Source organism: Nothoprocta perdicaria, unplaced genomic scaffold, assembly GCF_003342845.1.
Source record: "Nothoprocta perdicaria isolate Ctin4 unplaced genomic scaffold, notPer1 scaffold_15, whole genome shotgun sequence".
In the NCBI taxonomy this organism is placed as follows: Eukaryota; Metazoa; Chordata; class Aves; order Tinamiformes; family Tinamidae; genus Nothoprocta; species Nothoprocta perdicaria.
Genome location: NW_020454649.1, coordinates 4,568,880 through 4,596,419, shown reverse-complemented (window position 1 = coordinate 4,596,419; position 27,540 = coordinate 4,568,880). Strand labels below are relative to the sequence as shown.

General features: G+C 42.8%; 1 protein-coding gene across 1 annotated transcript; it reads right to left on the bottom strand.

Moving 5' to 3' along the window:
* On the bottom strand, window positions 1–27,251 carry RRAS2 (RAS related 2). The gene is made up of 6 exons (XM_026034780.1): window positions 27,105–27,251; window positions 10,526–10,613; window positions 9,698–9,800; window positions 8,634–8,742; window positions 1,939–2,057; window positions 1–1,389 (listed from the first exon to the last, which is right to left on the bottom strand). The coding sequence occupies exons 1-6, from the start codon at window positions 27,249–27,251 to the stop codon at window positions 1,302–1,304; spliced, it is 654 nt and encodes a 217-aa protein (XP_025890565.1). The 3' UTR covers window positions 1–1,301.
* Window positions 27,252–27,540: the final 289 nt, after the last annotated feature.

Sequence of the window (27,540 nt, the reverse complement as noted above, 5' to 3'; positions counted from 1 at the left end):
TTGGACACATTCAGTAAGGTGACAACTGTGCAATACCACTCCGTATTTCAGTATCAGGGAACATATTCTTGAATTGTTTAAACACAATCCACAGAACTCAAATTAAACAACCATCCACAGTTTAACTAAACAATCAGTTAAAAGTCTTACAGTTTAATAATTCACATAATGGTCAGTCTTTAGCAAGGGATACTGAAATTGATTAAAACACAACACTAGATTTTACTCTATGGGTGTGTTGGGCAGGCACATCATTGGCCGTTCTTGGGTATCATCAGAACAGTAAGGAGAAGTTTACCACAGTTTGGCAAATCCCACATTTTGTCAGTTAAAAGTGAACTGTGAGAATTAAATACTCATCTTTACATATACACAAGTTATGCTGTGAAAGCATATTTGCTTACAAACATATAAAAATACTTGTTAACTAGTTTGATAAGAAAATAATGTATAAAAGTATATAGCAAAAACATTTAATCATCTCTGACAATGGAAAGATCAAATTCATTTTTATATCACATAAAACAAAAACAGCTACAATTTTAAGTTTTCCTCAATCCCTTACCCAGAAATACAAAGGAAGACACATTAATTCTTTTTCTTTTTTTTTTTTTTTTTTAAACAATGATGTGAAATTTCATAACAAGCTGAAATGCCTCAATCCAGAATGAGCTCAGGTATTTGGCCGTATTCTAATAGTAGTATAATCATCCCGTAGCTGGTCTGGATTCATAAAATAAATACAGTAGACGGTTTTGGCCACTGAAATAAAACTGCAGCATAAACGAGAGATGAACATTTTTGCTGACAATGAAATTCAGTGTAGGTTTCTTAAGGCTAGCTGAATACTCAAGTCTAATTTAAGTGAGGGCAAAAAGCCAATCCACCCCTTTTAAAAAGTATACTCTATACTTCAATATCTTTGTAATAGCTAATGAAATGTCAGAAGTAAAAATAAATTAATTCACAAGAAACAACTTATGCGTGACTTCAACACCTTGTCCTACACGGTTTTGTTCCATCTCCTTTGCGAATAAAACTCCACAAGGTGCAAGCTCTTAAGGGAGAGAAGGAAGGAACTGTGGTATTAAAGAAGCAGCCTTAGTGTTTTGCTTTGAAGTCTGCCCCAAGATGACCGAGTCTTCATTAAGAACTATTCTGCCAGCTTCTTGGACTAAGGCTATTCTGGTGACCGCTTTTAGGACATGCACATATAAGGCTAGACCAATACCAGAAGTGATGAAAAAAGATGGAAAGAAAAAAAAACAATCTGGCAGTTGATAGCTTGGTTCTTGGGATTCTTAGAAAATAACACAATGGCAGCCTTTCTTGTCTTTTTCTTTCCGTGTTGGCTCTGGTGATGGAGGGCACTCTTGCTCTTGAAACTTCCTGAAAATAAAAATTTCTAATTAAATTACAATTAGAACAGATAGAGATAAATATATAGATGGAGATATACAGATAGATAAAATTAGAATAAAAATTAGAATTCTAAATTCTAATGAAAATATAACATTTTCCATTAAATAAACACTGCATAAAAGCTATCATTGCACATTCCCTAGAGGACTGAATTACCTTTCACATCCAAACTATTGATTAAATGAGCAAGAAGTTTTTGGCTTTACTGTTCCTTTTTTTTTTTTTTCTTTTCTTTTTTTTTTTTTTTTAAAAGGCATCTCAGTTTTGATAATAAGGCCAATAACCTGATTTAATTCATTGGGCTTGCTTACTGTATGATCAACATAATGCAACAAATTAATGCAAAGTGATCTTTCAAATCCACATAATAGTCACAAGCATTTTTTTCTTAATACATTCAGCATTGGTTGAAGTTTGGAGAAAACAGAATAAACTTTTAGCCATCTCCTTCATACATTTGTTGCAGCTATCCAGTAACAAAAGGACAATAACTTTTTCAAACTTAAGTTACACTACCTTATAACTCTGACAAGTTCATGAAAAGCTTGGTCTACATTCAATCTGATTTTTGCTGAGGCTTCCATGTACGTTACTTTAAGCTGTCGTGCTAGTTGCTGACCTTCCTCTTGTGTCACCTGCAACACAAATCAACCGTTAAGCTCAAACAAGGGCTTGGCAGGGAGATCCAGATGAGCAGCCACGGTAAATACACATCAAAAGCCTACTTCCTTCAAGCAGAAATGCCAAGAGCTGCACTCTAAAACAGTAAATAATATTTGGCCACAGAACAGTTTCTGTACCATGCATATAATAAAAATGGAAAACAAATCCACCAAGCTTTTGAAAGGGCCACCAGGCCTTTGAAAGAAGCCACGACTCCTGCATTCTTGCTCAGAGCAAGTGCTTCAGTCAAAGAAAATGTCCTGGAATATTAACACAACTGTGGATACTAACTGCTAAATTCACCCTCTCCCTGCCCCAACTAAATCTGGAGGGAAAAAAACATTTTAAAGAAAAAAGATTATTACTTAAAGTGATGTTTAGTTTTTGAGCCTTCATTAAAGTCGTAAGAAATCTCTTTATGGCACAACAAAAAGTTATTCTGACAGACATTTTTTTAAGTACAGCTTGAATTACAAGAGATACCCCTGAAGTCTCTAGGTCTAGAGCCATTGAAGAAACCCTGTCTACCCCTTGTCTCCCTTGGACAAGGCAGGAAAGGGAGATCAAGAATGCCGTGGTTTCCAGAAGATTCCCTCATTAGAGCAGAATTTGGTGCGGAATCTGAAAGGATGGAGCGGAAGGCAGGACTTGGGGGCAGCACCAGAGGAGAGAGGGGCAGGCTGGCCACAGGCTGCTGCCTTGGCCAGGGTGTCAGAGCGCAGCGCGGCGGCCGCGGGACGGCCACCCCGAGCGCAGCGGCTGCGCTCCGAGGGGAAGGACGTCCATAGGAAGGCAGAGGGAAGGACGGCTGCCCCTGTGAAGGGAAGCAGCAACACATCCTGGCCGGACAGCAGCTGGAGGAGGAAACGTCCAAGCCCGTGCTGCCTTCACAGGAAGGCGATGTCAAGGAGGCACGTGCAGGACTGACGGCACGAGAGCAAAAATCTGAACTTGGTTTTCTTGAAACAGCTGTCCCATATTCACTTCCATTAAGAAGCCGCCCAGAGAGAACACACAGAAATTAAACAAAACCCCCAGATTTCTGGGAACATTCACCACAGTACAAGCACTTCTCAGCTTGCAAAACACCTTTCTCACAGCTACACAAGCAACCTGAGAGTCTCCAGCATGGCATCTCAGTTTGCTAAGCTCGTGTGCCACTGGGCCTCCCGTTTAGGGTCTATGCAAGGCTCTGCTGCTGCATTGAGAGCAGCTCCCACTAAACCCTCCCCAAGCTCTCCAGGGAGCCCCAGTCACCTTGCAACATGGAGCTGGAGCATGTTGGGATACGTCAGCTATTCTCATACACTTGCTAGACTCTACATTTATTTCAGCACTATTGCGGTTTGGTGGAGCTTTAAAATAAGCAAATAAACAAAAACAAAACAATCTGAGATCAACTACCGGGACCTGTGTCTGTGTGCATGTACCTTGAAGTGAAAACACTCTTCTTTTGAATAGCTTAAGGATGAACATCAATAGGAATCACTTACGATGCTTATTCTTTGTTTACATATAATTTATTGTCTGCTTCAGATACTGTTCATCAAACTACCCGATATGTGGTCAGAGTTTCTCAAGCTAAGCACCAAAATGGATGCAAAGGAGCAAGATAAACATGGAAAAGCTCACTGCACAAGGAGCAGTCTTTCTTATTGCTACACGAAGAAACCTGTGAACATCCTCCCCTAGGCATCCTACATGATCCTCTCTCTTCATTAGTGTATGTGAGAACTGTCAGAAATATAATCATTTCTCAAGTTGCTATTCATTTCAGTACCTGAAGAACAGCTTCTCCAAGGCTACCCAGCTTCACCACCACACGCATATTCTGCCTCCATAATTACCTAGCTAAGGGCCACACTGTCCTCGCATCAGAAAGTGACAATTTCCCTATGTTCAGCAGGGATCCAGCTTCACCTTCCTAGTGGTCCATCTACAACGTCTCCTATCCAGATAAATTGTTCTGCTCCTGCCGACAGTTCCATCATTCCCCAGTAGAGCTGCCACCTTGATTTTTATCACACCAGCTCACACCCAGATGCTGCTAGTTCTTTCTTAAAGTTGGCTAAAGTGATTTCTGCAATGGTAACTACTCACCTATTAATTTTATTTTGGTCACCTTCTCATTTAAAAAGCCATACTGGTGCAGACAAACTGTGGGTATGTAGCACTGAAATGTATTCTGAGTTGCTCTATTTGAACGCTGCACCAGTTGCAGCCAGTGACTGATCACTTGCTATCTACACAGCTCAAATCTGTTTGTCTTCTAGAAATAGGTGAACTGCGGTAAAGCATGAAGAGCTATTCCATCTGTGATAGCAAAAGCATCATTGCACATGGCCATTCCCACTCGTAACGATATATTAGCCACAATAGCATTCTTTTCAGAAGTTTTTTGAATAACAGTTCTGTTAACCTCCATTTCAACAGTACTAGAGGAAATATTCAGAAGACTATACAGAAAATAGCTCCGGATTTGCCAGTTACAAATATATGTATTAAGCCATTCTTCCCTTAAAAAAGAAAAAAAAAAGCTAATACCTCAAGAAGTTATTGTCACACTGTCACGCGTAGTTCACAACAAAGAGAATGAGCTAAGCTAAATGCTCATGTGTTAAGGAAAGGCACCACCAAGGTCCTGCACCCAACCATAACCCCTGGAATAAGCATCCAGGCTGATGAAAATCAAACCACGAGACTGTTTGCCTGGGGTCAGCTGGGCTAATCATCTATCCAGGCATAACCTGAAGCCACAGGGATCTTGCTTTAAATATATCTAATAACAGACAAGATCTTAGCACTATGCCACTGTTTCTGTTCAGTAGTGATGCCAAAGGGAAAAACTAGCTTTTAATCAAATCCAAGCACTCTCCTGTTGCAACTTGGATTTTCCTTGAAATCTTGCCATCTGGGAAGTGATCAGACTGAATTCAAGTCTTAAAAAAAAAAAAAAAAAAAAAAACCCACACATACAGACTCAGCACTGACAAGCCTACTCCTCTGGTAGTAGAGGTTACAAGTAGAACATCAGTTACTCCACTGAATGGGCTGGTGTAGAAAAATCCAGTGAGTGTTGTTCAAGCTGTACTGAGTTAGCCCATTTAAGAAACTGACAGCTACTCTGCATTTATTTCAAGAGAAGAGCTACACAGCAGATGATGTTTAAATCCCAGTCTCACAGTCACCAGCCTGTGAACGATCAGGGAACCTTGGAAACACCAGCATTCTTTACCCTTGGAGTAAAAATCCTAAGATTAATGCTTGCACATCCCCTTGCAAATCTTTTCCGTCAACTCAACAAGTGTAAATATTGAGGAGAGTTTTTCCCCTACCACACAGGAGACAGAACTGCAATCAGTCTATGCTATACTTCCTATTTCATCTTTCTTCCTCAATAAAAACAAACAACTCCCCATGCACCCCGTCGGCTGCAGGGGAATCTTCAGCATATCAAGATTGTATCAGATTTCCACCGTTTTTCTATTGCTCAAGCAGTATGTGGCAGTTACAGTCTCTACTGAGAAGCAATCACCACCACACCAGGATCCTTACTTGCACCTAAGTTGCTTTCCAACTTATGGCTGCGTAATGACAGCACTCTGTAGTTTGTACGACTACAAAATAATGACAGTTACTTGCATACAGGTCAAACCCTTGAGACTTGGATCCAAAACACATTCCTATGGATTTAACTCTCAGGCTCTAGGAAGACTTGGTAGTTCTGGGTGTCATTTTATGATCAAAACACAGTGAAAGTTGCTTTCACTTCCTTTTACATTCTCATAGGCAGCACATGTTGCTCAGCTCTCTTATTGATTTGCCTCCTAGCTTTCAAATCCAGAAAGCAGATGCCTGGTGGGGGCAGTTTTATTCTGAGCATCACTTGCACACTTGCAACTTCCTGAATTCTGAAAATGCTGCTTTTCTTCTGAAGGTGAAGAGCGTATGGTCGTGATTGTACAAATTTAAAAGAATATGATGACTTTTTGTAGAAACAATAGAAAACAAAAAGGACTGGGGTATTACATTCTGACTAATTAGATTTATGGAGCAACTCTGCCAAGACCTGACAGACCAGCAGGCTGGGAATAGGGAAACGCAGAAGATTAGCGCTTCTCTTTTTGCCTATAGAAGTTACAGCCTGGGGAGGCTTTGCTCTTCTCGCTCTCACGCTGGCTGAGAGAGGACTTGCTGCTCCTCAGAGCTGCCCTGCATGTCCCTGTGCACGGGAGATGGGTGCTGCTCGCCCGGCCACGTTTTCCCATGCAGCAGTTCCCGAGCAGGCCGCCGTGCCGGTGGGGCCTGCCGCGTGTCCATCTGCAGCCGGTGCTCTCCGAGGGGTAGGCACAGCGCCAAGGGCTCCGGCCGCGTTCGCACCAGCTGATAACGTCTAAGCACTGTTGCTGCTGCCTCCCCTGGCTCCCCCACCCCAGCTCCTCCCTGCTCTGCTCCTGGCCAGGGTCCCAGCCCTTCCCATGCTTCGTCCCCGGCGCTCGGCCTCTCGCAGAGCTGCTTTAACTCCCTCAAGCACCGCAAAGTCACCCCAGCTTGTTTGTTTGCACTACGGAGATGATTCAGCTCAGCCAGTGCCTCAGAGGAGCGCTGAGTGGGAGAAGGCGAAGACAAGAGGGAGGGGAGGCAAGGCAGGGCAGCGGGGACCTCTCCCTTTTGCAGATACATTACGTCAGCTCAGCATCTCACAGTCATCCCTTCGGATGGACTTAATGCCAGCTGAAGCACTCCACGTGAAGGAGGGAAGAACATGTACACGTGTGCGCACGCACACGCGCGCTTAAAAGGTAAAAACATGTATCCAGCTATTCCAGAAAACCTAGGAGCTCTATTTTACCTCTACATACCCAAAGTTTTAAGCAGCAAAACTTCAGAGTTAAACAATTTGAATACTGCTGGTTGAGTATAAATCACAATTAATCCATCAGCTGAAGCAGCAGCGAGGGATTGAGCACAGAGGATACAGTGGTGGGAAAAGAAGCACTAGACTCCTCTTTCTTTAAGGGAAAAACAGGTATGTTATAACCTGTGTTAGGAAGATGGAGGAAAAAAGAACACAATTCACAGCTATTTCTAGAAATGGATCTACACAATTAAAATCTACATTCCCAAGTATCCTCTGAGCATCAAGGATCGACAGAGATGATGCTATTTCCCTCTCACTATTTGTGTATCTGTCCTTCATCACCTAGTCTGCTTTGGTACGGTTATGGTTTATTTTCACCTACACAGTTTACACGCTGACATCTTGTCAGCATGGATTAAATAAAGTACACTATTTTCCAGGACCTGTATGGTTTCCCCCCTGCATGGGGAATACCAGTAATGCAAGTTTCACTTTTGTCTCAGGGACAGGCTAGAGAGGTTCTGTGCATGTCTGACTATCTGAAGTTACTTCCGCTAAATGTAGTCAGGCAAATGCGAAAACGCCTCAATACTTTGTATCTTTCAACATAAGTCTTAGTTTTTTACTGACTTTTTTTCTTCCAGGTTAAGAGGTTGTGACAGTGACAATCAAGGAATTAGGAATTTTTTTTTGCACTGAAAACTCTCAAAAACCTCTTTAAATTTCAACAGAAAGAAAAAGACACTAAACCCCTCAATCTGCTAATATTTACTTCAGACCTTATTTGAGCCTGGTCCAAAGAAAAGTGGACAGAAACAAAGTTACTTGCTTTTTTTTTTTTTTTTTTTTTTTTGGTGATCAAATCCAGGAATTTCTTACTATTCAAAGCTTTGTTTTCTATGTGAAATTCTCAGAATAATTACATTTTTAGTAACTCTTGGCTTGCTTTCATTAAAAATACATATACAGTTTGACAACTGATCCTTTTCTGTGGACGTATTAAGGTTATTTTCATTTCAGCAATTTGGTGCATGAAAATTGAAAGTGTAAATATAGAAAACAAACAAGTTCCTTCTTTAAACCATTTAAAGCAAATTTAGAGTACTCCTGAAACTAAGCGCAAGGCTGGAATCTATTAATTTCAAAGTCTTAATTTTAAGTCACTTAAATAAGGAATAAATTCTGTCATTGCACCTTGAGCTTCAAAAGATGTAAGCCAATTATGCAGAAATCAAATAGCCAAAGAGAGAAGAAAAGGACGACTAACTACTCATTTACACATAACAGCAGGGAACAATAAAAGCAACCTCAGTGCAGTCCCACAATCACGCGAGCCAGTGCTGGAATGTGCTCTGCTTGGCACAGCGCGCCGTGGTGAGTAACACAACAGAGGAATTAGACACGTTCATGCCTGAGTAGTCAAGTCATGACAGAAAGCTCTCAGCTCCGTACGTGAACAGATTTGGTCTCAACATCACCCCAGTGAGTCAGACAGAAGATCTGCGGTATGTGGAATGCCATCATACTTCTAAGATTATTCAGGAATAGAAAGTGAGCATTAGCTGTGTTTCTTGTACTGTGATAACATAATTTACTCATTTTCAACCTGCTGTTACTCCTTTTTTGAGGGGAAACATGTAAAGTTTCTAGAAAAAAAGCCGGCAGTAATCGATACCAAATTGCTCACCTGTCTTTGATGGTCCAGATCTGCTTTATTACCAACTAAAATCATAGGAAATTCATCACGGTCTTTCACTCTAAGAATTTGCCGCTGAAATTTATAGATTTCTTCAAAACTGTAAAAGAACAAAGTAGATTGTCAGTGTACTAACTTCTAAATTCTCAAGCTTTGCAGAAGTCCAGGAATGATGAATCATCATCGATTAGGCCCTGCCCAGCCCCAGAACACAAGCACAGACAGCTGCAGACATTCCCTCAAAGGGTCCTCTGTCACTGCATGAGCATCTAAAGAACCACTCAATGCTCAAAGTGGAAAAAAAAAAAGATTCAAGGTGGCACTGGGCACTTGGTCTGCACTGCAAGGCAAGCAGAGCATTTGGTGTGCCCTGTTCTACAGGCATCACGATTCCCCATGGGTTGAGAAAGAACCAAGTAAACAGTTCCTCTGTCAAATGTTGATTTTTGGAGATGAGCTCTGGCTAGGATGTTCAAGCTCCAGTCTAGAGATGCTGACGAATATATTACCTGGTATCCCCAAAGTTTCTAGAGCTACTTCCAGGAATTTCTGGGAAAGTTATGAAGCTGGTAAATCACATTCCTTGAAGAACAGAAAAATGATGGGGCTAAATGAGCAGAAAGCTTTTTAGTTTCCTACACAAATACTTAGGATGGCCAACCAAGTTGTTTCATGTCCTGGTGATATTTAGGCAGTAAGGAGTATTTCCAGCACTGCTTAATGGAAGGTGAAAAAAAGCAGAAAGCTTCCCCAAAGTGAGTACATAAAATAAGTTTAAAAAAAAAAAAAAAAGCAAAAACAAACAAAAACGCTTTAAAATAACTTATTGTAAAAGACAGATGCTAACTGTCTTAAACGGTGACTTAAAACGAGTTTTCATGAGGACTGAAAACATAACGACTGAGTCATGAGGACTCAGAATGTAAGAATGAATATATCTCTTGTGCCTTCTGTTAGAGATCATTTTAATAATGGTAGAGCGACAATTCAAGATTAATTAAGCTTCAAAAGTGGATTGTTTCCATTTCTTTTAAATAAGTGGATATCAAGCTTACCTTCCTCTGTCGGTGACTGAGAAAACAAGCAGAAAACCTTCCCCTGTCCTCATGTACTGCTCACGCATGGCTCCAAATTCTTCTTGCCCAGCTGTATCCAGAACTGAACATACACAAAATGTTAATCGCTAGAATTTATCTTCTTAGAATACTTCCTAAAAGAATAGTGCAATAACATCTATTATATATCAGAAGTTATGTGGAAATCACTTCCCACAGACACTACAGAATTTTTTAATGAGTCTTCCAACAATTTATTGGAGAAATTCAACAGTTTAAGATCTACAAACCGAACAAAAGTAGGAAGGAAAGACAATCCAAGGGCATATTTTCACTGGTGCAAGACCAGCTGAAATAGCTGGAAAAGGTACAGAGGGACTCAGGCAGAGGTGTTGCTTTTTCTTAATAATTAAATTATTGACAAACAAGAATTGAAACTCTTAAGGCAAACATTTGTATTTTATTTGAGAGGGGCAAAACATGAGGGCTCGGAGACATGCTTTTCGTTCTATTGTGTCATACAAGTAACTGTCAGGAACTGTTAAATTCTCCGACTTTTGTAGGCATTAAGGTTTCAGGAGTAAGTCTGCTAAAAAAGTGTCCAATCCATGATAAACAAAGACATTTAAATATATGTAAAGTCTAAACATTTCCAATCCTTGATATCTCAGTAACAAAATCACAGTATATTAGCTTTTATCAGCTGCAAGCTTGTGTAAAACCACTTACTGCAAAGTTATTCAGCTGCACATTTTATGCACACAACCACGAACGCAGACCCCAACAGCTACAGACCACTTCATGTGATGCTTTAGTTCAGGTACTTACTGTCCAAGCGTGCTGCTCTTTCATCTATCACACACTGCTTGGTGTAGGAGTCTTCAATTGTGGGGTCATAATCCGTAACAAAATAGGACTGCGGAAAAAAATATTATTTGTAAGACAAGTGTATGTAAGACATTCATTGAGCATCATAGCTAAAGCTGTAACCTTCATGCCTAGTAAAGATGAGCGGGTCATTACCCATATTCAACAGTTTGTCATTGAGAGGAATGAAATAACAACTTCTCTATTTCTGGTAACTGCTAATAAATTCCAGAAATCAAACAGAGTCTATTGAACTTCTAGCAAATTTTTAGCATCTTCCTAGGAATTTCTAGCAATCCCTAGCATCTCCCAGCAGGAAGTCCCAGAAACTACAATGTTCAAGTCAACACTGCTAGGGAACTGTCCACTTCTAGTAGGGCTTAGAATTTACTGGCAATTCCTAAGAATTTCCAGAACTCTCCCCTCCTTTTCTAGGAAGTGCTGAGTTATTGCTGTAGATTTCTGGAATTCTCTAGTAGCTGTTATTTCTAGCAGTAAGTCCATGCAGAACAAATGACATTTCAATTTTAAAGAAATTTAGTATTATCCTCATTCCTGGCATTTATCTTCTGTTTTTTATGTCTTTAAGCAGTGCTCCTCCCAAGACAATTTCTGAAAGCAGAAGCTATAAAACATCTGCATCTCCAGGTGCCTAAACCTGAGGTTCCAACCACACACCATCACGTTTGTTACCTATAACTTGAACCTCAGCATGAAGTACCTCTTTTTGTAGACTGGGAAATAAGAAACTGAATACTGTGGCTAACAGTACTGTCCAAAAAAACATGCCAATGTAGATTTCTCAATGTGAACTTTTTGTTTGTACACAGTCATAGGGAACTATCTTTACCCCAAACCAAAACCAGAGTAGTGCATTTATTCTGGACTGGCAATGTGTAATACTCTGATTATTTAGAGATCAAGAACATCATATGTATATGTAGGTATACATTACAGCAACTGAGGAGTACTGCTTGCCTATGTTAATCAGCCTGCAAGTCAACAGACAAATAAAAATGCTTGAAACCTACGTGCAGTCTTCTAAGAAACAAAAAAGGATGAGTTGTTCTTCTATGAAAAAGGCTATGACTATCACCCCAAATAGGGAGCATCTCCTTATTTATTTCAAAATTGGAAGTTCCCGCTGAATCATTTTCCCAACTAAGCAAATACAAAGATACCAACAAGCCATCACCCTGACAACAAGTCATCAGCATCCATCCACTAAACTACCCAAGTCATGCTCACAGTTGCCAACATGGGGCGGGGGTAGAGGGATGGGATCCTAAAACTACAGTGCGAGCCCTCTACCTATCTCCAGGAGCACCCCTGTCAGCACAGAATCCAGACAAGCCTGTTCTTACAAATGTAAGTGTATTTGTTCTCGCTTGGTTTCAGTTTGGGCCTGCCCATGAAGACTGGCTGCTGAAGGTCCCTGGTCCCTACGCACGATGGCAGCCGGCTGGACCCTAGGCTCCTGGCCTGGGCACGGAGGCCCCAACAGAGCGGGGTGACAGAGCTGCAGCTGCCCGAGTGGCCAAGGACACAGCCCTGTCTGTCAGGCGCTTACCCAGCTGCGTGCATCCCTCTGCCCAAGGATGTACCACAACCCGACCAGCTTGAAGCTAGCAACAGCACAGGTACGCACAGGTTGCTCTTGGACTCCTGCAGGAAGGCCCAAAATGTGAAGATGCATGAGGGGCTGATCCCTGGAGCACAGAGATTAAAACCTGCCTCTTAAGATACACCTACCCAGTATAGCTCCCAGGAGCTTTACCTCAGTGACCACCTATTAGTATCAACAAAACTAAAGTCACTGCGCTCCTGTGAAAAGGGTAATCCTTATCACCTGTCCCACCAGAGATAATCGCATGAAGTATGAAACAACAGCACATTGCTCAGCACTCACCGCAAGCCCAGCTGCCCATTTCTGTGTAAGAAACGGCTCCACTTGTTTTATATCACATTTGTCCAGGCTAAGTAATTCAAACAAATTTGCAGCTGGGCAACCCACCACCAACTCCCCCTATACTCACACTTGTCATCTCTGAAGTGTGTCTCAACGCTGATTTTCTCCCCAACGGTGTCCTACAAGTGATGTTCTGCAATAATGAGATTGCTCTATCTGATACTACTCTAGTCGTTTTACCTCCATTTAAGATAACAAGAATTCTTTAATCACTGCTTGAAACACTGAAGGCTTTTGGAAGGGAGAGCCTGTGAAAGTCTGCTTGCAGCTTTCCATCTTCCCCATTCAGTGGTTTTGCCTTTACTACACATAAGGGAATTTCTCTGTCAGAGCAGCTCGCTTGCAATCTTGGGATTCCCTCTCCCTGTGCTGATACTGCAGCTTCCTGTGCAGCTTTTCTTATATTTGCTATTCATAGCGCTGTCAATAGTCTGCAGACTGGAGAGAGGAAGGAAGGGAAAAAATACTTTGTTTTACCCAGATTTTTAACTTCTAAGGAGAGGGAGAAATCAGACATTATACCAGGGTACTGCAAGCTACAGTCCGCAGCCTGGTTTCATCATCTGCTCCTTTTTATCTTTCCATGAAACCTGAAGAGCATGCAAGGCAGGCAGTCCGGCACAGGGAAAGCATACCACTATGCCTAAGTTAAAGGAGTGGTACATGCCAAAATATATATTCATCCTTGCTACGTCTATAATCTTCATTTGTATTTACTAAATATATGCTTAATGTTTCAAAGAGTAACTAGTTGCTTATTTAAATTTTTTCCACATGTTCAAATGTGTTCTTGGTTCCAAGCCAGTGAACAGTGAAGGCAAAGAAATAGAAGGGTTTCCACCCTCCAGCTGAAGTTACAGGCCAGTTTTAGACTTAAATAACATCTACAATTTCAGCATTGTGAACAGCCCAGAAATCCTTCCCAGCTATAAATTACATGTTATAGCTTAAACCAAACAAGTTAGTGAACGCAGCACCAAAGCTTCAGCTTGAAGCTTGCATTCATTTCTGAAGCACATGATGCTAAGACACCTCCCAGGCTCAGTGCTGGAGACGTAGGTACTTTCTAGGGCAGCTTCTCTGTCAGCTCTAACACATACTTGAAGGATGCAGCGACACTTCTTCATGCCATGGGCATAACATAACACTACCAGCTCTATGTGCACGTGACACGTTCATCAGAAATACTTACTCCAGAAAAGGGAAGAGATCTGTCCAAGCTATTTTCTAAGTATCTTTCTTCATTTAAGAGAATATGCCAGGTCTTAAGACTAAATCAATGCCACAGTTTAAGACAAGGATTAAAGTGGACTGGTCAGCCAGTAGGGAGATGAGTGGCCAGCTCTCTGCCCGAGCTGCTCAACTACAGCAAAAAAGCAACAACAACAGAGGACCATGCATGAAGATCTAAATGACTCACTCTACAAATCAGTCATAGTTTACCCTCTTCCACAGCACAGAAGAGGTTAGAGATTATTTCAAGTTTTATCTACACTGCCCTTCCTACCCCTAGCGGAACGCAGCCAAGTCCAAAGTCCCCTCCACCAACACGCTGTCACGGGACAAGCGCAGCCTACGGCCACCTCGCTCGGCGTGCCTCCAACCTGGAGCTGTTCTGCCGGGCAGGGCTGGCAGCCAAAGCAACCTGTAGGGCCCCAGCACCTGGAGAGACCCCCAGGAGCACTGGGCCTGTGAGAGTCAGTGACAGAGGGATGGCCATAGCCACAGAGGTACAGGAATGCCAAAAAGACCCCAAAGGTGCACACACCTACCCAGGACACGCTCAGAAAGAAGCATGTTAGATGGCATACAGCCACTGTGCAGAGCTATAAAAAGTATTTTCATGTTGAAAGCTGACAAAAAGTTTAGAGTATGCAACAGAAGGACATATATACCTTCCAATTATCCCACATTCATACAAGTCCCTAAGGATAATTTTCTTTCAGAAGCAGTAAGAGCACTTGCTGCTTTCCTCTGCAAAACCTGAAGGCAGTCAGTGCTCTAAGCAGCCGCGAAAGCTTTCCTCGCTTTGTAGTGCTTCCTGTGGGGCTCTGGGGTGTGAAAAAGAGTGGCACGAGTTGTAAACAGGCTGCATGCAAGTCCTACCTTAGGTGACCATCAGTTATTACAGAGCATCGTCTTTGATTCTTACGCTCCTCTCAGTATTTGTCAGCAAGAGACACAACTTTTACCTTATACTGGATGATTTCTTTCAGTTAAGAGCTGAAATGCCTGTAAACATCTTTTAAAAATATTAGTGTCCTTAGAAAACAGGAGTTCAGCACTACTTCTTGAAAATAACTTTCAAAACTTAAATTCAATGCAAATTTGCACCGTGCTTGCATTTGTTCAGTCACAATCATCCACACCATCATCTGCTCAGCTAGAGCAGCTCCTTTTCCTGCTGTGGTCATTCACCTCTTGGTTGTAATTGCCATCAAATTTCTAAGAATCAAGCAACATCTAATGCTGAGTATACTAACCCACAGGCTTGTTATTAGCAATATACCCTTCAGACGTGAACAATTCATAGCAGATACACTTTTGATTATTCAAGACTGGAGAAATAAAGACTTTCTTAGTCTTTCTTCATAAATAAAATAAAGTCTTTCTTTGCAATGCTTTTAATTAGTGCACTTTAGTGCCAGTAACACCTACAAAGGTCTTTGAGACTGTGCAATTCCCCAAGTCTAAACACGTCTGACTATAAAATGTTATATCCTGCAAGCAATGATGAATCTTGATTTCACTTGATTTCATTCTTTCTTCAAAACAAATGCAAGAACTATGAGCACATTAAGTGCTTAGTCTTCCTAATCTTGGCCACTTGGAATCCAAGGAATGTTGAAAATATTAACTACACAGTATTTTTTCACCTATAAAATTTTATCGGGAGCAGTTTTCAACACAGCGGGCTATGCAAGCTCTGCAGATTAACCTCACTTTTTACCTCAAGAAGGCTTTTCCAAAACAAATAACTAATTTTAAGATAATTAAGACCATATAGTGGGAACAGAGCATGAATGAAATGAAAATAAGGTTAATAAAAAATTCCCTTTAAGGAAAAGGAGACAAGTTACTGGAGTACCTTTTATCACATAAATATGGCATCAGTAGAATACCTTGAAATACAATATTGTGTAAGATAAGCGGCTTTGATTTATAAATTTAAGTACAGTAGGGGGGAAAGACACAGCATCAATTTAGTAACTTTAACCTATTTAAATTACAACCAGCAAACAACTTCAGATTAGAGCTGGAGGGATCTGCATTTAAGGTATATTTAAGTTTGTTAAGAAAGACTTTTTTCCACAACAGCACCAGGTAATACAAATACCATGCCTAACTTCAGTCTTTAGGCCATGACGGCTGACACTTCAAACCGTTAGCACAGCCAGACTAATCTCCACTGCAGCAAAGTCTGCATAGACCAGTTTATCACAGATCACTTTATAGTTCAGAATCCAGTCACCATAATTGAACATATACCAACTTAAATATGCCTTCAGTAACATATATGCTAGGCAAGTAAAAGCAGTTTCTCAAAACACTTCCTTCTCCCCAGCTACCTAGCTACTTGTCCAAACCTGGGCAAGTTGATTCACAGAGTTAGACTGGCCAAAACTTCACCTTTTAGGTGACCTAATGAGTTTATATTGTCCCCTTATCCTTGACAAGGCTTTATAAGATCACCTTAAAGCTGGAAACAAAGAGGAAGGCAGGAGCTCATTGCAGGGAGCCACAGCTGCTGTATTTAAATGTAGTTTCCTGCAGACTACAGCTTTCTAGAATGATTCAAATTAGGGTTAAATATTACTAAACCTAATACCTTGCAATACAATCAAACTACCTGAGAACTAACTACCAGCAGAAGGAAAAGGTTTTGTCATTACCTCCTAGCCTGTCCCTTTTGCTGCCTGCAGTGTGATGAGAAGATGCAACAGTTTAAATGGCTATCTAGAATTAAACAAAACCACATTATCCCCATCATAATCCTAGTCAACTGCAAATCTGCTTTTAGATGGGAGGATACCTGAGGGGATTTTGCAGTCCCTCACTGAAAGGTTTCCTGTTGCCTCTAAAATATTACATATGTATTTAAAAACCCCAAACAAACCCTCACGAGATCAAGTGCCAAACGAGGAATAAATCAAGAAATAAAAGTTTCTAGAACTTTTCACAGCACGTGTGTAATTACAAGTTGAGGAGGCTCCTTGAGAGCCAGTAACACACCTCGCTTGTACCGCGAGCTCGCTGGGTTCACAGCTAGACATCCTCTAGGTCCTGTCCTGCAAGGTCTCCCCTTATTACCACAGTTACCTCGTGGAATTTTTAAATATCAGCCTGGACGACATCCAACACAAAGGCGTGAGAGGATGGAGCTTCCTCAGCAAAGTCTGGAGCATTTTTTCCCAGATTCATTGACTGATCATTACAAGCTCATTACTTAGGAAGAAGGCATAAAATAGCATTTAAATCTAGTACAAATGACTGCGCGAGAAGATAAGCACAGCTCTAATAGCTTTATTTGCTCAAATTATGTATTTATTCAGCTCAAGTATTTTGGCCTGAAACTGCACTGTTTAGATGTGTTTCACAGCCTACAGACAATTATTATAAACTTTGAGCTTTGAAAATGCCATAAAGCGCTAAGGTGCTGAAACGGCAACTTAGCTGTTGGGGCTAGTTGCTCATCTACTTGTACCAGAATTCCTCAGCTAAGTTAATTAGGCTGAAATATCCTTTCCCCAAATGCCCCCGGATTCACACTGGAAAATCAAGGGCAGTGATAACACACGAAATGAACACCTTTAAGGTGGCCGCTTAATTGCTAATTTGCCTCCTTTGCTTCACCCTGGAAGGGCGGGGAGGCTCCCCCAGACAAGGTGGGGCTGGAGCGGGCACCGAGGCCCTGCCGGGGGGCCGCGCAGCAGCTCGGAGCACCCGCCGCCCCCAGCCCCGGCTACTTTGCACCAGCGCATCAGGCACCACGCGCTGCTCTAAAACGTGCACGGTGCTTTCTGCAGCCTGAAACGGCCCTTCGTGGCGAGGCAGCCACTCTGCTGGAGGGAGAACCTGCACTGGCTGACCGAAGCACCGTTCCTACGTGACCTTTGCTTGCAGCACGGCATTTATCTGTCGAGCACGCACAAAGGCGACCGCAGCTAATGAGGAGGGGACAACAGCATGAGGAGGGGACAACAGGGGTCCAGCAATAAGCTCCACAACAGCAGTGTCCCCTCTACAAAGAAGTTTGTCAAGAGATTGGTATTTCAGTGGCAGGTTTTTAACCCAGAGATAGTCACAGCCTCATTGTGGAATTTAGAGACCCAAACAACAAAAGCTTGGAGCTTTGGGTTGCTTTTCATTTTGCCTTGTCTCTAACTTAAGGTATCGGGTTAACCTACCCCGCTGCGAGAGGGTCAAGGAAGGAAGGGGATCTCTTCAGGTCCGGCAGGCCGTGCAGGCACTTCGGTAGCAGGCAGGGTGCATCAAGAAGCTTCGAGGCACACAAGGGGCCCTTCTGTTTTACAGGGCTGTTTGAACAGGGCTTCACACGCCTCAGATTTGGACACAGGAAAAAGAACAGACTGAGCTTGGTCACTGTCAAGCAAGCGGGAGCAAACAATCCCCGAACACACCTACGAGCGCGAACCAGGAAATCCGAGCCCGGCTCCACGGAGATGTCTGACGTGGGCAGATCCCAGAGCTACAAGCTGGCTTACAAACACGACAGCGGAGGATGCTTGTGGAAAAGCTGAAAACATTAAAACTGATTAGTTCCACAGACGCAGACGTTACTGCTTCATTAAAAAAAAAAAAAAAAAAGAGTGGTTCAAACTAATACCACTACTTTTTGAAAATTCTGTGTTTTTTTTTGGTTTTCATTTTTTTTTAAATAAAGCAGAAATCCAAAATACAAAGTTTAAAGAGTCTACTGTATGGACTTACATAACTGAAATGAAACTTCAACCAGACAATCTATTCTTAAAAAATAATAGTATTTTCCATCTCAGGTCCCAGTAGAATTCAATACTTTTCTTTCCCGTGTAATCAGTGCTTGCAGTGAAGCTGATCTCTGGAAAATGCCTTCATTGTCATTATGGGACTTACCCTCTTACTGTCATCAGCAGCTGATTTATAAATTTAACTTATTACTCCTTCACATCTGACAACAATGTAATTCATACTGTTTTTCCCATCACACATAAGCTGCAGGAGGACAGCGCACTAGGATTGTTTATTTGCAGATATATCATAGAAAACATAGTATTTTTTTTTCCATCTTTTAGAAGGAAAGCCGAGTGCACCGTTTGAATTAGAGACACTAGATAAAGTTCATAGAGGAAATAGTAGAGAAATACTTGCCAACAAGGGAATTATACCTCCTGTTGGGGAGAGTAAGTAATTTTTTCCCAAGTAGCTAGGGAGAGGAAGGGGAAAAAAAAAAAAAATAAAAAAAAAAGAGCACCACAGTTCTTGGATATGAAGCCTTGAGAGTTATTGTTTTGTTTACATGACTAAGTGTCTCACAGGTGAATCTACGTGTTGTTCTAAGTTTTATTCCTTTTAGAAGGCCACAGACAGGGCTATGCTGCTCTCAGACCCAGTGCACCTCAGTAGCACACAGGTCCTTGCTTGGTTTCAGCTCATTAATTTGTAGATAACCCCCCTCGAAGCTTACCTACAACCTGGCACACTGCCCCGTGCCCCCAGACGTGCTGCTCGTGCTTGCCTGGTGTCACAGCGGGCAGGGTGTATTGCCCTTCCTTCGGCCTCGCCACGCGGCTGTGGGGCTGCTGCTCCCCCACAGCCCGCAGCGCGGCTGTCACCACGCAAGGACATCTACAGCAGGAGGCCTCCCAAGGCAGCTGACCACAGCAAGCTCCGAGTGCAATTATCCTGCCAACTGAGAGGGCCTGAAGAGCACAACGTGAAGAAATTACCCCTATTGCCACAACTTGGACGTGGCGCAATGTGCACGGGCTCTAGTTCCGGGAACCAGAAGCTGCCAAGTGGCTTTACAGTTGCTGATCTTGACACGAGTGAGATTTCATAGTGCAGAAGTGCTTACAGGCACCAACGCGCTTTCTAGCCCACCTATAGGGAAAAGGAAGGGATCCTCAAGCAACATCAAGCACTATTTAAATTCTTTCAGGCACTGACAGAACTTCCAGCCATAGCAACTGTGGATTTTCAAGTCATAACAGACAATGTCAATTGGAAGCACGCTTATGCTCTCAGGTTTTAACAAAAAATATCTGCCTTCAGAATTCGGTCTATGTATTTAAGTAACCAATACTTTTCATCTTAAAAGGAAAAAAAAAAAAAAAGGGGCATATTTACTAGCAAAACATTTGCTTATACTAAAAGCAACCACAGTGCTTCTTCCCCCTCATCTCTGCACCTGCAGGTGCTCTACCACTCTTAGTCAGCATCACCCCAAACTGCAGCGCATGTTAAGGGACTCGGAGGCAGCTTGGTTTTTGCTCTGAATTACCACAGCCATTGCATGGAACTGAAAAAAATACGGATAAACAACATTACTTAACATTAATCTAAATGTTGTTAGTGCTGAAAATATTTCATGTGATCTTTGGAGCTGAAGGACCTAAGTAAGCTATTGCCTTTTCCAGCCTTAGAAAGCCTTCCAGCCTTAGCAGCAAGAACTGTTTTACCTTAGTGAGAATACAATTATCCAAAGATCCAAGTATTGTTATAACTCAGGCAACTGCACCTCCCCCAAGGCATCATCACCGTTCAGTTAACAGAAACCAGAAACACAACGTGCAGAGACAGGCGTTAGCAGCCTTGCTCGCATGTTTGCAGCTTCCGAACACCGCGCTCCGCCACAAACTACGCTGTTCTATCTGCAAATACCCTCTTCCACACTGTGGAAAGCCACATCTATTGTGAACCACATCAAGAAGCTGCAAGTAAACATTCAGCTGAGGCTCTACACAGTCCAACACCACAAGCTCTCAACAAGTGTTTTTACAGTGCAGCCATTTATGGTAGCAGTAAAAGCAGCAAGTGAAAGACTGGAGTAGTTATACACTGCGCAGCATCACTCCCCACGATGGAGCTGATTTTGAGCAACACTTACAAACATAATTTACCTAAAACACTCCATCACCGGCTCACCCTCATGCCTCAGGGAATTCACAATTAGAGCCCGAAGCGCTTGCACGTTTTGCAGCCCTTGGCTGACAAGTCATGCAGAGTTCGGGGTCACTGAAAACTGAGGACTAGTATCTTGCACGTTCTGCTTGAGTGTATGTTAAAGCAAGTTCCAAAATAGTTCTCTAGCCACAGTGTGTTGCTGAGGTTGCTCCAGGGGCAAGGACAACCTAAAGATCAAATTTAGACTAATTAAGACAAGGTTGGACTGTGTCATTCAGAAGTGCACATAAGGTAGCTATTAAAAAAAGGTAACAGTGCTTTATTCAGCCCTTAGTTCTATAAAAAAAGAGCCAGGCAAAATCTGCTCTCTGCAGCAAAGAGATTTCTCCTGGTACTACAGGCGTTGGACTTTGCTGTTCAAAGCACAAGCGCTTCCGACACCAAGATGCCACGGATGGTGCGAGAAGCATCCCGCCCGTCACTGCTCCCATGGCTCGTGGGCCAGCGCCGCCGGCCTAGGCGCCTGCCTGCTTAAGCAAGCTGGGCTCCAGCACCAAAGCGCTGCCCTTCCTGCAGGCTGAGGGGAGGTCTCCGCAGCCTAAGGAATGAATCCGTAGAACTCGAGACAACCAAGTTAACTCCTCCTTCCTCATCCCTCCCAAAGAAGTTAAGAAATATTAACCTGCTTCCCATCTCCTTCCTCCAATTTTCCCTTGCCTATGGCATAAACCTTGCATAGAAAGTCGATGGTGGACTTGCTGTGCAAGAAAGGTGCGTATCATCTTCAATAAAATACAACCTATGTTTCAACAGACTGATCAGTTTTCAAGTTTTGAAGGAAAATAAGAGATACAGATCAGTGAAAGATGAAAACACTTAGCACTACCTTCCTACCCATGTTGACCAGGTCCGCCCATCTTCAAGACTGGTTCAAAAGCTATTTTTAGGCTTCATAAAAGTCGTAAATTCAAATATTGTAAGTTAAAATATACACCCAGACACATGGGTTTTACAATACTGTATGGTTAGTAAAACAATTTGTTCAGGGGGTTTCCAGTAAGGTGATTTCCCTTATGTACCCATGTGCTCTCATTCTTACCAAAAATTTACATAACTTCTCAAATAAACTTGTTTTCTAAACTTATGAGCTGCTCCTCACCCAAACAGAACAGACAGATCGCCTGATTTACTTCATTTACCTCAGAGGATACAGGATGAGTTCTGTTCATAACATTCCTTTGCAGACACCAGCGGAGAAGAGCATCGCTCTCCGGAAAACGCAGGAGCAAGTCTCAGCAACACGGGTCATGGAAGCACCAGTAAACACATAAGCCAAACCACGAGGTGCAAATATGTAATGATGATTCAATTGAGGGGAAAAAAGGGTTTATGAAAAATAACCTGTTCATGCTAGTTCTATTTCTTCACTTAAAACCAGTCAGTTACACTACTTGCCATTCTGAGTATCTGATTTTACAATCATTAAGTTGAAACAAAACTCGAAGGAAACAAGCTAGCTCTCTCAGGAGAGATGCAGTGAACAGCCACTGTCCTCGATATTGTGCCATAAGAAACCCTCTACGGCCCCTACAACAATATTCTCACCTAACTCCAAGCAGAGAGGAAGCTTAGACTGGTGTGAACCAAACTAACAGGACGGGCTAGGAGGAACTTACCAGGAAATCCCACCTTGTTTATAGGCTTAAGACAACAAATTGAACAGGCTATCAAGTGCCGCAGTCAGCTTTAAGACATCAGTTTACAACACTTGTTTGGTCCCACAAGATCTTCCAGGAGGGAAGGAGCTGCTCTCTGGCAACAAACCTGCTCCTCTTGCACGATGCTACCGAGCAGTTCATGCAGTCCCCGCCGCACTCCTGCCGCCCGCAATCTGAGCGGCGCTTGGGGCCGCAGCGCAGACGACAGAGCAACAGGGGAACAAGGGAATTAGTCATCCCATACAGAGCGTGAGAAGGAAAGCAACCCAAGAGTCTTGGAGCATAAAGTAATCCCAAAGCAAAAGCATTAGAAATGAAACAAATTCAGCTCTCTCCTCCCCAAGCAAGTTAATATCCATCAAAAATGAGCAAACTGATAAAGAAGCTACCTGAGCTCAATTCATGAAATGAGCATGGGATACACACCGTGTAGACTGGGATACTGTCCTGAAGCTCTGTTAGCTGTACTTGGGAAAATACATTTATTATATATCTAGTGGGGAAGACTGCTGAAAACAAGGTGCCTCGTTGAAAACAAGGAAAGCACGTTCTCTCCCTTGCAGGAGATTCTGAATCTAAATTGTACTGCGGAGTGCTCTTCCCTGGGCAGACGGGCCCATGCAGCGGAGCACAGCTTCCAGTAAACAGCCAGTGCCATCACCTCCTAGTCTGCTTGAGCTAATTCAGCTGAAAGGTGTAAAGAGGCAGCAACACAATAAATGCTGCCTTAAAACCTCTGAGCAAGGGGCAAAGACCATCAACTTGTTTACTTTCAGAAGGTTTTAGAATGCATGAAGGTTGATCTGAGGGTTTTCATGTTGTTTTTTTTTAAGAAAACCTACTGCTATTTCCGCTCCCCTATTCTGCCGAGTAGTGATCTTGTGGTAAAGGCATTCAGTGAAGAGAAAACAGAGCGTGGAATGCACAAGCAACCAGCCTTCTGCACTGAAACCACAGGAAAGCACGCTAGCTTCTCTCGTTTTTATAGATTAGAAACAGGTTCTTCAACTTCACCATGCTTAGAATAATAGTCTATTCAGTGTGATTCAGACTTCCAGTAATCACAGGTGAAGTCCCAGGACAGCCAGCACACCACTAGGACAAGAAGAAAGCCTTTGGGACACGTGATCTTTTTGCTTTTTAACTCTTACTTAGCCATGTCTGAACATTTTTGAACAACACATTTCTACCACAGGCTTTTGTCAGCTTTTAATGCACAGGGATAATTTTAAATACAGGAGCCGAAAGGATGCTACCAATTCAATGCAAGTAGTTTTTCTTTCTTTTGAGCTCTCTTCCAGCATTAGAGGGTGTTTCCATTTAAATCTAAGTCTTCCTGACTTATTTCCTGTGTATTAAAAGCAACCTTTAATAGTTATCAAAAATAATGGGCTGCATGCATTCCAAACTCGCAGAACTACCTGCTTCAGGTTTCGGAAACGATTATCAGCCTCTGAGGAGACAACATTAAAGCAAACCTAGGAATATCTTCCTGTGAATCTGTGTTTGCCCATTGCCAGGGCGGCAGGTCGTCACTGCTTTGCATCAGTCCGCATGAGGTACTGCTACAGAAGCTGACAAGAAGCTGCCTCTCCAACCCCAAGACGGCCAGTTCGCAAGACAGAACTTCGGACACACATGGGAATTTATCCAGAAGAGTAAAACAACTTGAGTCCCTTTTTACCAAGTACACTTAATTTTCTTCACAAAGGAAAAGGTATCCAAAAACATTCAACAAAGAAATGACAACGAATTGTAAATGCCTGGCTGAACAGCATTAAGCTACTTCATTAGCATCTCATAATAACCACTAACACTGAGAAATCTCTAAGAGATGCTTGAAATTCCTAAAATCATTCAACTAGCATAAAAGTGCTCACACGTACAAAATGGCAGAAGCTGATGCATGGCACTACATTCAAGGTTTAGCATAAGCTGTTCAGCTTACACAGCTAATTCCCAATCATCTAGTCTTAAGTAGGTGACTGTATCTTAAATTATTCATCTTCTGCAACCAGACTGAACAAATTCTTTAAAATCACCATCCCTTCCCTTACCCAGACAGGCAGCCAGCATCTCTGAGGGGAGATCTTTTCAAAAATTGCAAGGCAATTTTAGAAAATTTTATTTATTTTTGTAAACTTTTAAACCTAAGAATATTTGTAATTGATGAAATGCATGGAACACACAATTTCAACACACAATTTTAGCTCTTCTGGGAAGAAAAAAAATAAAAAACCCCATACACTTTTAAAGCCCTAAATCTAAAGTAAAACTACCAAGTTTCAGTTACACAAACTCAGTTGGATTTTAAGATCACACATCATACTTACAGACCTCAAGTTAGTATAGGATTATTTTTAAATTTTGCCCATACCTTGAGCCTGTGTATTATATACACAACTCTACTATCCTTATCAGTTTCTTTTTTGGGAGAAGACCTCTGGAGTGTCACTCTAAATATTCTAGTCCTCCCACAAAACAAGTTAAAGCAGCTATGGAGGAGGGGAAGCCACTATTAAAAATGTGTGGAATGCAACATGCTTGGAGGAAAGCAGATAATATGGGACAAGGATGGAGACTACTTCAGTTGTAAAGGTTCTTTTCCCAGGCAAGCTCGAACAGACAATTTCAGATATTCGACTTTTTACAAACATGGTTAAATTCGCAAACATTTGTACAACACATGACTTCAAGGTAGTTTCACAGACCAAAAAAAAGTGATCAGGTCCTCTGATAACATGACACACTGTATCCACCCTGCTAAGGGCAAAAACTTCTAAACAGCAAAAGAAAACAGCACCTCTGAAGGAGAACAACGCATTCCATAGTCACCCCAGAGGCACAGGGATTGAGAAACGCTTCAGCTTTTAACTCTCCCCGTGCAATTCCGAGCGCTGTGAGCTCAGGCAGGCCCCCAGCCCTGCTCAGCGCTGCTGTGGCACGCGGCGCCCGGGGCCCTCAGCTCCCGCACGGAGGGAGCTGCAGCAGCTCCCGGGCTCCGGAGCGGCTCCGGGCTCCGGAGCGGCTCCGGGCTCGGCGCGTCCCCGACGCGCTCGCTCCTCTCACGCACGCACGAGACCGCGGGCGCCCGACGCGGTGCAGCAGCCCTGACCCTCACGGAGCCGCGTGGCCCAAGGGGCTGCTGCCTGCCCTGGCCCATTAGCCGAGGAAGGGCCCGGTCCCGGGCGAGGGCAGCTCATTTACTGCATGCTCCCCCAGGCAGCCACACTGGGGAGACTGAGGACATCAAGAACGGGGCAACAGCTACAAGCAGAGGCCTCCTAAACCATCCTTGCTACTGAAGACTTGCTTTGATATAACATTTAACACTGCCTCATGTCAAGCACCCTAAACAGCACAGGCCCCTTTTGATGGTTTCTTTAGCAGAATGCCTCTAGATGATCACTACTCCAGCAACCCACAGGTTAACCTCCAGAACAGGTTACGGGTGGGTCACTACGCAATCAAGTCACAAGAGAAGAGCTCTCAGGTTTGAACTTTGGCAGTTCGGTACTGTCACTTGCACAGCCCAAAATACCATGGCACCAACAGTTACTGAAGTAATTAAACAACATGCAAGACTACACAGTGTTTTATTGAGCCTTTCTCCTCAGTTTGAAAGAAGAGACTCCCAGACCCAAAATAGCTGGGCGCACAAGCACGTGCCCCAGTGGATGAGGCAGCTGCACGGCCACACGGTGACACTCTCCTAAGAGACAGCCTAAAGCAGCAAGGCAGGACGGGATCCCGCAGCTCCACCTGCACTGCCACAAACAGCTCCCTCCCGGGCAGGGAAACACTCCCTCCAGAGGCAGAAGGGCTATTTCTAAGACTTCTCATTTCCATATGCTTGTGTTGCAAGACAAGACACAGCCAGCTGTACAGAAATGCTTTACCTCACGCACACACAAGTGGAACCGATCAAACTTGAAACCGCAAACAATTCTGACCTCGCTTGCAGTACTTCCCAACACGAGGGTCTGAAATTGCTTCATGCAATAATCCACTGCTAAGTTTTCCAAATTCATGGAAGCACTGAGGGCTGCTGAGTCATCCTGAACACCACTGATTTTCAGATTTTGTATTTTAGTTCAGAGGACAGGCTTTTCAGAATTTCTTTATAAAAACAGGAGCAGCTACAGCAATTACTTCATAGGATTACCACAAGTGATCAGCCAAATACCTGTTATTCCTGATACAGGTGACCTTCCAATGACAGTTGTTAGTAACTCGCTACCATGTATTTCTAATATCAAATTGAAACCTATGTGTAAAAAACGTCACTTAGTAAGCAGGTCTGCACAGGAACAAGGCTGGGAATGCTCCACTCTGCACTTGCTGTGAGCAGCTCGCGATGCAGACACCAGAGGACGACCTTTGAGGCTCCGATTTGCCTGTTGACTCGGCGCTTAGGCAGGTGTACACAGCTGGAAGGAAAGAATGAGCCTCCATTCAGTCTTCCTCTCAAAAAAGGGCCAATAAATGCAGCTTGCACTGCAAAATCTTGCAACTCCCAAGCATCCTCAGAAGCTCTCGAGGATCAGAACAACAAACTGTACTTTAATGCTGTCTTTTCACTACTCAGAAGACAAACCTCAGAGCAGCTAGCAGACGATTTTAAGAGCCATTGCATAACCTATCATTACTTTGCCAAACACTCAGCACATTTCAAAGCTCCCAGCTTTGAAATAGCGGCACTGCACACAGCTGCTAGATGAGCACTGACCAGTGTAGCACCTGGAAGCACGCGCTCCTCGGGCAACATGGAAAGCCTGCACTCCCGGGACGCAGCACCAAGATCCCGGGTGCTCCACTCGCCATAGCCAACCACCCCAAACAGACAGATCACCAGCAAGGTGAGAACTTGGCTCATTACTGAGAAAAATCCGTAAAGGGAAATCAGGAAATCAGGATATGGAAAAGCAAAAAAAAAAAAAAAACCAAAACAAAACAAAAAGTATAGCATGTACATTTGTGTCTTGGACATCTTGGGAAATGTGGTCAAGATTCAGGGAGGTCTGAGGGGATGGCAGGGGAATAACATGAAAGGATGGTAAGTTTCTGGAGGACTTTGCAGACAAACAACTAGGAGAAATCTTAAGGAACAACTGAGATTACAAAACAATTAAAAACAAACTGATAATTGTGTTCTTAGTAGTGCT

Bases quoted from the DNA above. Each gene is read 5' to 3' on its own strand.
- RRAS2 (XM_026034780.1), bottom strand. From the start codon at position 27,251: ATGAGCCAAGTTCTCACCTTGCTGGTGATCTGTCTGTTTGGGGTGGTT. The intron at 10,614-27,104 runs GTCAGTGCTCAT...TTTTTTCCGCAG, and splicing joins TGCTTCCAGGTGCTACACTG to TCCTATTTTGTTACGGATTA. The intron at 9,801-10,525 runs GTAAGTACCTGA...GTGTATGTTCAG, and splicing joins AAGAGCAGCACGCTTGGACA to TTCTGGATACAGCTGGGCAA.